Source organism: Lepus europaeus, chromosome 4, assembly GCF_033115175.1.
Source record: "Lepus europaeus isolate LE1 chromosome 4, mLepTim1.pri, whole genome shotgun sequence".
NCBI lineage: Eukaryota > Metazoa > Chordata > Mammalia > Lagomorpha > Leporidae > Lepus > Lepus europaeus.
In genome coordinates this window covers 29,705,556-29,719,214 of record NC_084830.1, presented here as the reverse complement: position 1 = coordinate 29,719,214, position 13,659 = coordinate 29,705,556, and the positions used below count along the sequence as shown (strand labels likewise).

The window sequence follows — 13,659 nt, the reverse complement described above, 5'->3', positions numbered from 1 at the left end:
TGGTGTGTTTTGAATAAAACAGGGTAATGAAATGAGTAATACTTTTATTCAATTGTAGTATTTTGTAATGTGATAATCTTCTAAATATTCAGTTGCATTGATAATGACCTCATTTCCATTGTTTAGAATCATTTTTAATTGCAGATACAAATAGCAGCAGGCAACATTTTAGAAACAGTTATGAGAGATGAAATCATAACAATTTCAGAAAAGTTAAGCATTAACATGTAAGCAATATTGTTTATAAGAACATGTAACCACATATTAGTGCTATGAATAAAATCTTTGTCAACTGTTTTTATGTTGCATTTCATATGTAAATGTGAAAATGTAAAAAAAAGTAGCTTATTTTATAAATTAGGCATACATTGGATGATAATGTATAAATGAAAATTAAGATCATATTGATGGAGAAGCATTAAAGTTTTGGTTGTGTTTTCAGGTTATTGAAAAGATACTCAAATTTTTAAGTACCCAAAGATTAGATTAGAACTGAATCTAGATAGTCAAGTTGTAAATCACTTGCACTTTGCCAGTGATTTAGGTACTGTGTTTTGATTATAGTGGTTCTATAAATACAGCACTTGATCTTTTCAACATCAAGGCTTCATTTATGCTTCAGTATTTGATGCAGCCCTAGGAACCATATTTCCCCTAGTTTGTAATACTTACATTATAAAAGATATAGATCATCAGACTATGTTATGTTTTCCCAATAATGTACTGTAAAAGAAATTTCTCATTCTGTGAATGTGTGTTTTTACATTACAAATTATTTTATAAAATGATGACCTAACCTTGTTTGTAGATTTTTAGGTTTTCTTTCTTTTATTTATTTTTTTTGGTTGCCAAACGAATAAAACCCAAATTTAATTCTGAATCTAACAAGAATGTAAGAATTATGAACCTGAATTTTGTATATTAATCTTTCTCTTTTTTTATCTTACTTTCCTTCAGTTATTTTCTCGACATTGTTCTTTATTTGAATTAAATTTGTTACTTTTCTACATGTATCATGCTGCATCAAGAATTTTTTAAAATTAGCTATAATTTTAACATGAATAACTAAACATTTTAACTTACATTCAATACTATGGTGATTTAAACAAGTATAAGAAGAAGTAAATGAAGAAAAAATTGCCTTGGTCAAAAATAAGAGAAATTGGTGCAGAAAAGTAAGAACAACAAAGACTGTAGAAAAACACTGAAGATCACTTCAGGATTTAAGATATTGAGAGCTAGCTCTATATACTTCAAACTATGTAATAAAAATAAAATTTATTTTCTTTTGTGTCAGATTGGTAATCGGGAAAAACCTAAAGAGTAATGGTAGGAAGCTTTTAGATTTTTGAGAACAGTGAGTAATAAGTAGATTTTTTTTTTTTAGCACATTAAGCCAAAATGTAGAGTTTTTGAAGGCACTCATGCTTCAAGATTTAGATTTTTTTCTCTATAATTAACTGCATGTAAGAGTTCTCAGCACTGACTCAACTACATACAATCTTCACATTAATTGGTGACCAATAAGGCTACACAGAGAAGAAAGAGCCCAAGACCAAAAATTTGCCAAGTCCTTCCTGAATAACTCAGATAAATTCTTATTATTGTGTTTTTTTAGCACAAAGTACAGAGGGCTTTCAACAAAGGGTTAGTCCATTAAAATATTCAGTCTTCGGTGGCTATCAATTTCCTTCCTATATTAATTTATCCTAAAGTATTTTAATTCATCTTTAGAGTGGTGGCTTTACAAAGAAAGACAGAATACCAGATGGTCATTGCCGTGGTTCACTGAGTTTTTATGCTACCAGGAAGTTAGATGATTGCTTTTCAAGACTCTTGTCATGCACTGAACAGTCTATTTCACCATAGGGGATTTTGAAGCTGTCAATATATTTTTAACTAAGCATGTTCCACCATTTTTTTCTTAAGTCAAGGTCCTATATAATCTTATGAATGATCCTTGAACACCAAGAAAATATAATTTGTCCTTCTTTGTACATGTCATAGAATGTAGACGTGTGTTAAAAATGAATATTTTTTAAGTTCATAAATTTCTGTTTTTGTTTTGGGAACATTATTACGCTATCTGGTATATTTTCTTTAAAAATATAACTTTTCCTATACAATCTGGATATCTAAAATAAAAATTTCTTTTAAATATGTATTTGCCAAAATATATAAGCAAAAATACTTCAAATAAACAAAAGTCTTCTTAGAAGCATATGGCCCAATGTCACACAGAATTTACATAGACAATTACGAGTTAGTTGCCTGAAAAAGTAACTAACTTTTGTTTTTTATTTTAAGAATACACATCAGCTATTTTGTGGAAATTTCACAGAAAAAGAAACGTGAAGATCATTCCATTATAGAAAAAGAACACTCTAAATTAACAATATATTATCATAGCATGCAATATTATAACTCATAAAGATGTAACGATTCTCTCTTTAGTGCAAGGAAATAGAATAGGTTAAAATAAGGATGATAGATGAGGGAATGAAAACATTTAAACAATGGAGTAAGCCAATAAAAATTTTGAATTATTATATGCATAATAGAAACATAAATAACTTCATGAAAGGAGAAAGACATAATCTACAAATGCAAAGTAGGGAAAATAATGTGTGAGTTGAATGTTAAATTTATGACTGATTATTGCAGCAGAGCACAGAGTGATTACATGGTCAGAAAGGGCAGTTCTGATTTTCCTCTCTGAAAATAAGACACACATGGAAAGCTGGTACATATTGCTTATACAGTCTATCTTTCTGCATGAAATTAGAGTGTATATATATATATATATATATATATATAGGCAATAGATCACCAATTAGTTCATCCTTTAAGTACATAGCTACCATAGTCAACAGACTGTGAGTTTTGTGAAGCCTGGAGATCTACAGACTCCATTATTGTACTTAGCAGTGTGGCTTGTGAGTACTGAATTCTAAATATATATGAACTTAATTGTTGAATATAACCTCAAGTTTAAAAACATCCAGAAATAAATAACTAGAAATGCTATATCACCTTTGAGAAACATTTTCTTCATGATGCATATTACTTGCTGATACCAACTTAATTTATTAGGTTAATGTGGGACTTATAGTTTACTTCGATTGCTACAACTCAGAAAAATTAATTCCATTGCCTGTGAGGTCCTATAACTGAAACACATCATTCTCTTTTGCTATCAGTTTTCAAGCACTCCATGTCTCAGTGCTATTTTCCTATTAAACAACACATCTTTATGGATAATTCTTAGCGTGTTTGTCCTGTTTTGGCCATAATAGATAGAAATAAGGTGGTAATTATTACCTGCTAAATACTATAGTATTTTACATATATTCACTAATATGATCTTTACCTTAACAGTGTAAAATAGGTGGAACTACTTATACAAATGAAAAACTGAGATCTTATAAATGAAATATCTAGAGTAAGGTTCTGTATTTTCTCAATGGCAGAATGTGAAACAAGCCAAGGCTTTTATTAGTCCACAGGAAACTCTTTCTAGAACTTTTGCTGTCTTATTTTAAAACTAGTTTCTGTTATATTGGAGCCCCAGGAACATTTTTAACTTGACAGATATTTTAAAATATGGAAAACATAAATATAACATAATAAATGATAGCTATTACTTACACATGCTATTTTTATATACAACACTTCTCTGTATTTAGAAACAGTTAGCAAGTTTTGCCAGCTTCCATGGGCTAACCATTATACTAATATTGCAAAAATATTATCTCATTCACTATAATTTCTTTAATCTCTGTGATAATCCAAGATAAGTAAAAATATTCAATTTTTTTAACTTTTATTTAATGAATCTAAATTTCCAAAGTACAGCTTATGGGTTACAATGGCTTCCCCACTCCCCCAATAACTTCCCTCCCACCCGCAACCCTCCCCTTTCCCGCTCCCTCTCCCCTTCCATTCACATCAAGATTCATTTTCAATTCTCTTTATATACAGAAGATCAGTTTAGTATATATTAGGTAAAGATTTCAACAGTTTGCCCCCACATAGCAACACAAAGTGAAAAATACTGTTGGAGTACTAGTTATAGCATTAAATAACAGTGTACAGCACATTAAAGACAGAGATGCTACATGATATTTTTTTAAAATTAATTAATTTTATATGTGATTTCCAATTTAACACCAGGTGTTTTTTTTTTCATTTTCAATTATCTATATATAGAAGACCAATTCAGTATATACTAAGTAAAGATTTCATCAGTTTGCACCCACACAGAAACACAAAGTGTAAAAATACTGTTTTAGTACTAGTAAAAATTATAATTCCTAGCTAGATTTACTTTGCCACCAGCGAGGTAAACAGTAAACAGAAAAGACCTCCCTTTCAAAACAAAGGGAAAGAAAGTTTTAAAGTGAAAATATAGTTTTCCTCATGGGCATTGTCTGCCTCAACATAAACTACTACAGAACATGCCTGTGACTATAGACTTATTCTTTAGGCCACCATGGGACTTGAGCACCCTCTTGACTTGTATCCTCTGGTCTGCTTTAACAAAAACCAGGAGGAAAAGAAAGCAAGGCATCAGAATCAATGGGTGGCAGGCCTATTAATGGCTGATCTGTACAGTGATCTGCCCTCAAGGAGACCCAACAGGCCAGTCCACTGCAGTGGCTTTCAATGTGGTAAGCCTGGACTTCAGCAGAGGTCAGCTTATGAAGAGCCCTGGCAGCTCTGCCAGCCGAATTGGATCACTGGAAATGGACCTGCCCTGAAGTCGAAGGACTCCCAGGTCAGAGCCACAGATCTTATTGGCTCTAGGCTGAAAAGCCCTTCACTTGGCCCAGCTTCCAAGGTGACCACTGCTGCTGAGGAGATGGCCAAATAGGGTCAGTAACACTGCAGGCAGAACTGTATATTTCCTGTTGGTGTTGCCACCTGCCTTTACCTGGCCAGCTCTCCTCTCAGGCCAGCTAGGTAATGGAAGTCAACAGGGTGCCTTCCCAAGGAGGTTCACACCTCCCTTAGGATGTAGACTATATGAAGAGATAGTTGAGTCTGAGCCTCATAATTTACAACGCTTTAAAGCCCACCTGATTATTATCAAGCCCCTTCTGTCAGGTTCTAATTGCCTCTCAATCAGAAAACTTATTTGTAGCTTAGCACCTTTCTTAGGTTCTCTAATAACAACTGTGTCCTCTGTATCTAGGCCACTTGGGCCTCATTCTTTTGTAACCATAGCCTCTACTCTACCACCAATGGCTCTACTCCCAACCTGTGTGTACTGATGGTCCTCTTCCCCACTTAATGTTGTAGGATTGTTCAGAATTTCTCTACAGACAAGCCCAACTACCTATAAAAGCTAAGTGGCCTTTTCTCCCAGTGTTGGCTGGGACCAGCTTTAAGCCACATCCATCAAACTGTCCCCACAAGGGTCCAGAGACCCCCATTTCCTCTCCTCTATGAAATGGTTAATGCTACTCTTAGGATCATTGGTTACTATTCTCAACTCTGTCTTTTATACTACAGTGTCTAAGTGTTTACAGCAAGTTATAATGGAACAAACGAAGGCCTTCAACAACCAGGTGGTCAACCAAATGCTGCTATAGGAATATACTCGGCTCCCCACCCAGGAGACAGCGGCCTGAGACATAACCCCATGCCAGCAAAGAGTACCTCATCACCCCATGTCAGCAGGAAGTAGCTCTAAAGACAGATCATCATCCCTCTACTCCTCCTGGACTTTTGGGTCTAATGTAACCCCATACAAACCCTGCTTTATAAAAAACAAAAGGGGGGAATGTTAGGAAACTGGTGCAGTTTTAGCCAGGTGGCCGAACAGCCCAGCTACCTGAGCCAGGCTCCACCCCCATCCTAATAGGATTCCCTGCTTCTGCTTCCCTGCCCGCCCTCAGGTGAAGTTTTAAAAGGGCCTGTTCCTGAACAAGTGCTCTCCTGGCTCTGCTCCCTGCTCTCTTGGCCCCTCTTGGCATCTCTCCTCCTCTCGTCTCTCTTCTCCCTCCTCTCTCTCTCTCTCTCTCTTACAGTCTCCTTCTCTTTTTCCTTCGCCGCCCCTTCACTATGGTCTGTTAGGTGTTCCCCAATAAACCCTTTCCCTTAAAAAAAAAATTCAATTTTTGATGCAATGGACACCGCAGAAACAGATCAACTAATAGACCTTCTGTCCTTAAAGACATTTCTTGTGACCTGTTTTCCATCCTGCTGGATACCACTAAAACAATAAAATGAGAAAACTTGCATCATTTAATCAACAAGTGAAATTTCCAAAAGAAGATTAGGTCCAAGAGAGGGCAACTGAGTCTTGGCCTGATTGCTGTTGGAATAGCTTGTGTTTCCAGGGTGGGATAAGCAGCAGGAAAACACACTTGTAATTTTTTTCTTATGGGCTTACATCCCTGGAATTTTTCTATAGGCTTTGAGGTGAAAATATAATCTTGTTACCAAGTTCTACATGCTTAGTCTGCTTGCTTATTAAAAGACATTCACAAAATGTTTTCATCCTTAGTATCAAATATACTTAAGAGACATTACCTATAGGAAATGAGGGCCAGTAAAAGTAAAAGGGCCTGAATAGTGTTTCTCACATAATAATGGAAAGCCTGGTGTTGATACCCAAAGTTTGTGGTAAGATATTTTCTGATATAATATCTAAAATAACATGTTTGAAAATAAAAAATAAGCAATCATAAAGAATTCTTAATGCATGGCTTATGGCATTTTGATATTCAACAGGACATTTGAGTTCTGTTTTTTTTTTTGGTGTATAACAGTTTACCACTAACTCTGTTGTCCTTGTGATTCAGGAAATTACAGTATCACATTTTGTACTTTAGGAGTAGAGATTTATTCTTACTATTAATATTCACAAATCATCAAGACAATGTAAAACTATACTATTTTTCTAATTTATCCATCATTGATACATTCATAATATGACCTTAAATATGCTGTGACTTACTCCCTGAATCTTAGTGTATTCTTTCATCAACTGTAGATTTTGGTGGGAGGGGGCATGTGTTGAGGCACAGCAGGTTAAGCTGCCATTTGGGATTCTCATATCCCACAGCCCACATCTTCTTAGCTTCTGATCCAACTTCCTGCTAATGTGCCTGAGAAAGCAGTAGATGATGACAATAGCACATGGGACTCTGCAACCCACATGACCAACCCGGATGGAGGTCTTTGCTCCAAGATTTGGTATGGTTATTCTTTCTCTCTTCCTCTCTCTCTCTCTCTCTCTCTCTCTCTCTCTCTCTCCCCCTTTTCCTCTCTTTCTACCATTCTCCTGTGATTCTGCCTTTCAAATAAATAAATCTTTAAAAGTTTGTTAAATTTGTGTGTGAACCCAGGTTTAAGTACACTCTAATAATGTTTCTCTTTATATACAGTTTTATTAGTTTGCCCTGCAATGATATAGAAAATGCCATATCTTTGTGAATTTAAAAATGTTTAATCTAGGAATTGTACATCCATGTTACCTTATCTGCCAACTGCTTTACATTAGTAAATAGTGTCAGAAGCACTGAGTTGAGAAGAACTCTGAGGCCACATAAAAGCTCAGTGGGAATAAATGTTAAGGAAATGTGTGTCAAGTGGGTGTGCACAAAAGACATGAGCACCAGGTATTTTCATTGCAGACTTAGGGCATAGGAATTAGGCTTCACTTGTTATAGGCAGTATGCAGTTAGCTGCCTTTTCCAAATACTGCCAGATGGTGTTAATAAAATTCATTCACCCCATGAACAAACACAAAAAAGTCGTGCATTATACCCTATAGTTTGATGTGGTGTTCATTTTTTTCTTAATTAAACTATCATTGTTAAGTAGAATAAAAAAGCTCTTTAAAAGCAAAGGTTTTGTCAAGGAGACTCTATGTAAACTCCAGGAGAAGTAATAAGCAGATCATTTCGGAGTGATCAGCCCCCTGCAAAGTTATAAATTAAAGAATCAGTATGCTATCAAGTGGCAAAAACAGAAGAGGAAAGACACGGAACGGAATGAGTAGTCTCCTATTTTTTCTTTTGAAATGAATGACAACCACACACATAGTACTCTATTAAGTTTTAATTAAAAATTTGGTTAGTGGGAGATAGATTGTGAATTAGAAAATTAGATCATATGCTCTATAAAGTATGACTTAGCTTCTACTCCAAGCCAATGAATATTAGTAATACATGAGAACTACTTTTGAGGCTGGAAATGAAAATTTGTACTTTCTACATGAATTACAGCCTCATTCAAAATATTCTTGCTCTATATAGTCTGTATTTTTAGCCGTGCTCTATGAAATCTTTTAAAATGTTGTCCCTAGTTGAACTTCCTTCCACTCAATTGGGAGACATTAATACCTTCCCTAGCAAGATACCCAGCATATTCTACGGATTCTGCTAGTGATGCGATTATCACACATTATTGTAATTGATTATATTACAGCAGGCCCACTGACCACAAAATCTTGAAGACCAGATTGTTTCTTAATATATTGATGTTCATCACATGAAAAATGCTTTTCACAAGGTAGACCATTAATAAATACATTGAATGAGTAAAGTTATTCATTAGCATTATTACCGAATCAAAGATAAGGTGAGCTTGCAAGACTGAAGTTAAACAGGCATCATTTGCAAAATTCGGATGCCATTTTTATCATAGATGAAAAATGATAAAGGTCATATTGAAATCCAAAGGAAATAAGCTTCAAGGACCTGGGAATGAGGAATGGGAAAAAGGGGGTATATATTCTGGCAATATAGTTTAACTGGGATACAAAATGGAAACAGCAACAAAACAATAGAAGTGTTGCTTTTAGTGTTAGTCTTAGATAGAGGGATACTTGATATTATCCATCTCAAATTCATTTTTGTTGACCATTTAGCGTTTCTTTAGCAGGATATAGTAACATGTTAAGGATAGGTGGATGATAGAGCTAACTTAAATAATTTAGGATATGCCTGACACTTGGTGCATGTTACTGCATTCAACTTTTAGCAGTATTGTTTTGGTATCTTTCCTTATCTCTTCATACCACTATAGCTAAAGGAATTGTTTCCAAAATAGCAGTTTTTTCTTAAAGGCTCTCGTTAGTAAATGGCAAATCAGCATGCAGAATAAGGTCTTTCTGATTCTAAAGTCTATTGTCTGTATTGAGGTAGAAGAGCCCCAAAACAGAGATTAATATTCAGATAATATTGAGAATGCTCCATTGAAACTTCTTCTAAATGCTTCTTGGTTTTACATGTCATAAGCCTCTATTTTAGTGTGTTTCAAAATGTTAAATATTTTTAAGTATTTTTAAAATTTGTATTTTTGTTTACTTGAAAGGCAGGTGCATGTGTGTGCACAGATCTTTCAGCCAATGGTTCACTCCCCAGGTGCCTGGAAGCTTGGGACAACTGAAAAAGCACCAGGCTGAATCTGGCACCTGCTGCCTCCCAGGATGTGCATTAGCAGGAAGTTGCAATCAAAAACAGAGCCAAGGTTCAAACTCTAGTACTTCCATATGTGGTAACACTGTCCCAAGTAGCATATTGACTGCTGCACCCAAAACCTGCTATGGTTTTAAATATTTTAACAAGTGTTTTTGCGTTGGGGGGTTTATACACACACACACACAAACAAAATACTGACTATATGCCTTTTGGCAAATTCATGTCTATTACTCCATTTCCTCTTTTTATAAAAAATACTTTTTAAAGAGAGATGCAAATTATTTTTATGATGTTTCAAAGCAGTAACAGGCTCAAGCTTTGGAATCAGAATGGTTCATACATGCCCTCCCTTCCATCACACATTGCCTTGAGAGACAGTTCTTCATGGCCCTGACAGATTTCTGCACATCTTGTGTGCAGAATTTCTACTTTTCATTTTGCTCTTGTATCAGACTCCATTTTCAAAGATGTTTGTATCGAAAATCACCAAGGAGGATTCAAACAGTGTCTTTCACCAGAACAAAGGACAGGTTTGCTTATAGCCTTAGGAAATAGCACAGTGGCTCCCTCCAGAACAAAGGGTGGGTGTGCTATGGTCCATTATAAGAGAATCAGGTTCCTAAGCTCAGGAGTCATCTCTTATGGCACCATTTAGTATGAATGTAGGCACCACATGCTCTGTTGTTCTATATGAACTGGGTCTTGGGGAACTGGCACAAAATCTGACACACTAGCTCCTTGTACTACTCCTAAATAATAAACTACCCTTGTTCCTACCCGTGAGTCTTCTTTTATCACTGAGGCAGAGAATCTTGTTAAAGGTATAAGTAGGGTAAAATCTCACATTAAATATATTATTGTGTTTTCACCATAAAATAAATAATTCTTATAGTACAAATATTGAATGTTACAACATCATTAATTTCATAAATACCCATGCTAATTCCTCTACTGGAATTCTTTAAGTGAGTCAGAGATCCAGTCAATATTTCTCAATGAAAGTAAGATAACGATGTTGAAAGCCTGAATCAAATTTCTAAACATCATAACAACATATGCTTCAGATTCTGTGAGAAACAAGTAACATTTTTTATCTTAATATACTGACTGATTATAACTCTTATTTTAAAAATGCCTTCATTGTGTTGAACAAGTTTGGTCTCAATATAAAATAAAACGCTGTTACCTCTACAGATGGGAACAGGAAAATCCCAGGAGGCTGTATTAACTGAATTGGCTATGCAGGTGAGTTGAGGGTGACCGTCAAGGATATAACCAGTAACACAGCTGTATCGGATCTTGTCACCAACGTCGAACCTTGTACCATACAGAACACCTTTAGGTGGAACTCCAGGGTTTCCACAAGAGCTACTCTGCAGTTCTGTAGAACAGGAGGAAAGAGAGAGTTTTTAGTTATTTCAATACATATTTTAATATTTTACGTTAATAAAATTATATGTATATCCTTTATCCTTTGTTGAAAAGTCACAAAAAAAGAATTGCCTTCTATTTCAAGACATGTACCAGTAAAATATGGGAAGGGAAGATATATTTTACTGTATAAATATTCATTTTCTTGTGCTGGGCAACTTTAGCAATTTTATATTAGTATTCATAGAAAGCTTTGAAATCAGTAAAGTAAAACTGAAGGAAGTACCAGTTATGTGGCTTCCTCAAAGTTACATTATCAAGACAGTAATGAGAACCTCCCCAGTATTTGATGCTTTTGCTTAATCCAAAACAATGAGCATGGCATCTAGAAAAATAGATATTTGGAGTTATAACTTTCTTTTTCATTTAATTGGATGCTAGAGAAGGTGTGATAGAATTTCAGCTCTATTTGTTTAATCTTCAATGTATAAGAACTGTAGTATAAGTAGTGATATGCAAAATACACATATATATCATAATATTTTACCTCTTCCAGTTTCTAATTGGTTAATTCCTAAAAATAAATGAGTGCATAAATATAATATTTTTTAAACTAGTATTTCAGAACATCCATTTCATTTAAAATATGCACAGGGCTGGCCTTGTAGCACAGCGGGTTAAAGCTCTCGCCTGAAGCACCAGCATCCCATGTGGGCACCAGTTCTAATCCCGGCTGCTCCTCTTCTGATCCAACTCTCTGTTATGGCCTGGGAAAGCAGTAGTAGATGGCCCAAGTCTTTGGGCCCCTGAACCCACATGGTAGACCTGGAAGAAATTCCTGGCTCCTGGCTTTGGATTGGCACAGCTCTGGCCATTATGGCCATCTGGGGAGTGAACCAACAGATGAAAGACCTTTCTCTCTGTCTCTACTTCTCTCTGTAACTCTGTCTTTCAAATAAATAAAATAAATCTTTAAAGCAAATAAAATATGCACAAAACTAGCAGAGTGCACAGAATAGGTATAAATTAATTTTCTTTGTATTACTTTCTAAATTTTATATAAATCATTATATAACCTTTATCCTATGAATAATAGTCCATAAAAACACAAGTAATGTTAGGGTAAAATGTATTCCAATCTAAGTAAAGTGTGTAGTTTAGTTAATAGCATTATAAAATACCGATTTTGAAGTTTTCACAATTGTACTATGGTTACCTGAGTAGATATTACTAAGGAAAGCTAATTAAGGGCTTATGGGAGCTCTGTTCTATTTTGCAAAATAGAATTTAAAAATGACACTATGCTACAAATAAGGAAATATATGTGCATTTTGTCCTGTGTTCATTTCATTTTGTTTTATAAATTCTATACAATATTGTTACTGCATTATCAAAACAAGCAATTATTATACACTAGTATAATACTGGAAATCAATGACAATATTATGTAAAAATATTAAGTACAAAATGGTTCATATTGTGTAACTGCAATTTTAAACAACAGATCATTGTCTGTAAATGTGTAATAATTATACACAGAGATAACATTTGTATATTTTATGCATAATGAATGGGAATATAGTAAATGGTGTGTTTAATGCATCTTTCTTTGCCTTATAAATTTTCAATGTTAAAGAAAGATACTAATTCATTTCAAATATCAGGTCATTTTAATTGATGAAAGATTATGGAGGACAGAACATCCGTAGAACTTGTGATCTATTTTAGAGTTTAAAATATTTACACTTAGTTTCAAACACTCATCTTAGGTATCTCTAACATATAAAAGTAAATAACTAATATTTATTAAATATAATTTGTTTCTATAAGCAGTGGCAATTTCATCAAGACATCATAACATTTGTAAAATGTTTGAAATGTCAATATCCAAGGATAATTATTTCTAATATTTCAATTTAATTTCACCAAGGCATATATTTCTATTAAAACTTTTAAGTATCTGTGAATTTTAAACAATTAAAAAAGTTTTGAATTCAAAAGTAGCTTATTCTGACATACTAAATATTTTGGAAAATTCATTTCATTCATGGATCAGGTGTTTGCTATGAGAGATGTTGAGGTTAACTAGTTTTCATAAAATGAATAAGAATTCAGTCCTCTGAATATAATTATAACAAAGGAAATACTTTAATAAAACTACCAATTTTGACCTTAGAATCAATCTACTTCTCTCCCTTCCATCATCTAAAAAATAATTAGGGTTGAGACTTCAATTATCATAAAGTTATATATCTAGGAAAATAGTAGTTTCCCAGTTATTTCACAGGAAGCACTTAGGTATGGAAATAAAGAGAGTTATAAATGGTTATTAAACTCATATTTAACTTTGATATAAATTAACAAATAGATGCTACCTAGATCAAAGTATTACAGCACAAAATGGAACACATATCAGGTGAAGAAAGGAATGAACACTGTGTTGAATCTTAAGATTACCTAATCTCCTGCATTGTAGCTCAGTTGTTTCTAAATGTATAGACTGATAAAAATTTAAGCTATTTCAAAATGAAACTCCAAGAAGATAATTCCAAAATGTAACTGGTTCTAACATGCAGGAAATTCCCATCGATAATTTTTGCTTGTTTATTATCTTAATAAATAAGAATGTCTGTGCATTATCTTTTAGACTGAATAGCATATAACGAGAGTTAAGATATTTCATATTTAGATTTATACATCCAAATTCTTCAGTTATTGCCCATGAATTCTACTTTTTCTTCTAAGACATCTAAAAATATTTATTTTCATTTATTTTTATCTTCTTGAATGGGAGGGAAACAGAGACAGAGAGAGAGAGAGAAAGAAAAAATATCTCCCATCTGTTGGTTCACGC

The 13,659-nt window shown here is 34.0% G+C and overlaps 1 protein-coding gene across 2 annotated transcripts in view; it reads right to left on the bottom strand.

Annotated features, from left to right (window-relative positions):
- Window positions 1–13,659, bottom strand: part of CSMD3 (CUB and Sushi multiple domains 3) — a 1,267,615-nt gene that overhangs the window by 985,366 nt on the left and 268,590 nt on the right. For both annotated transcript variants that reach the window (XM_062189471.1, XM_062189472.1), the window contains exon 4: window positions 10,621–10,815. In XM_062189471.1, coding sequence (XP_062045455.1) covers window positions 10,621–10,815 — 195 coding nt within the window. The remainder of the gene's footprint in view (window positions 1–10,620; window positions 10,816–13,659) is intronic.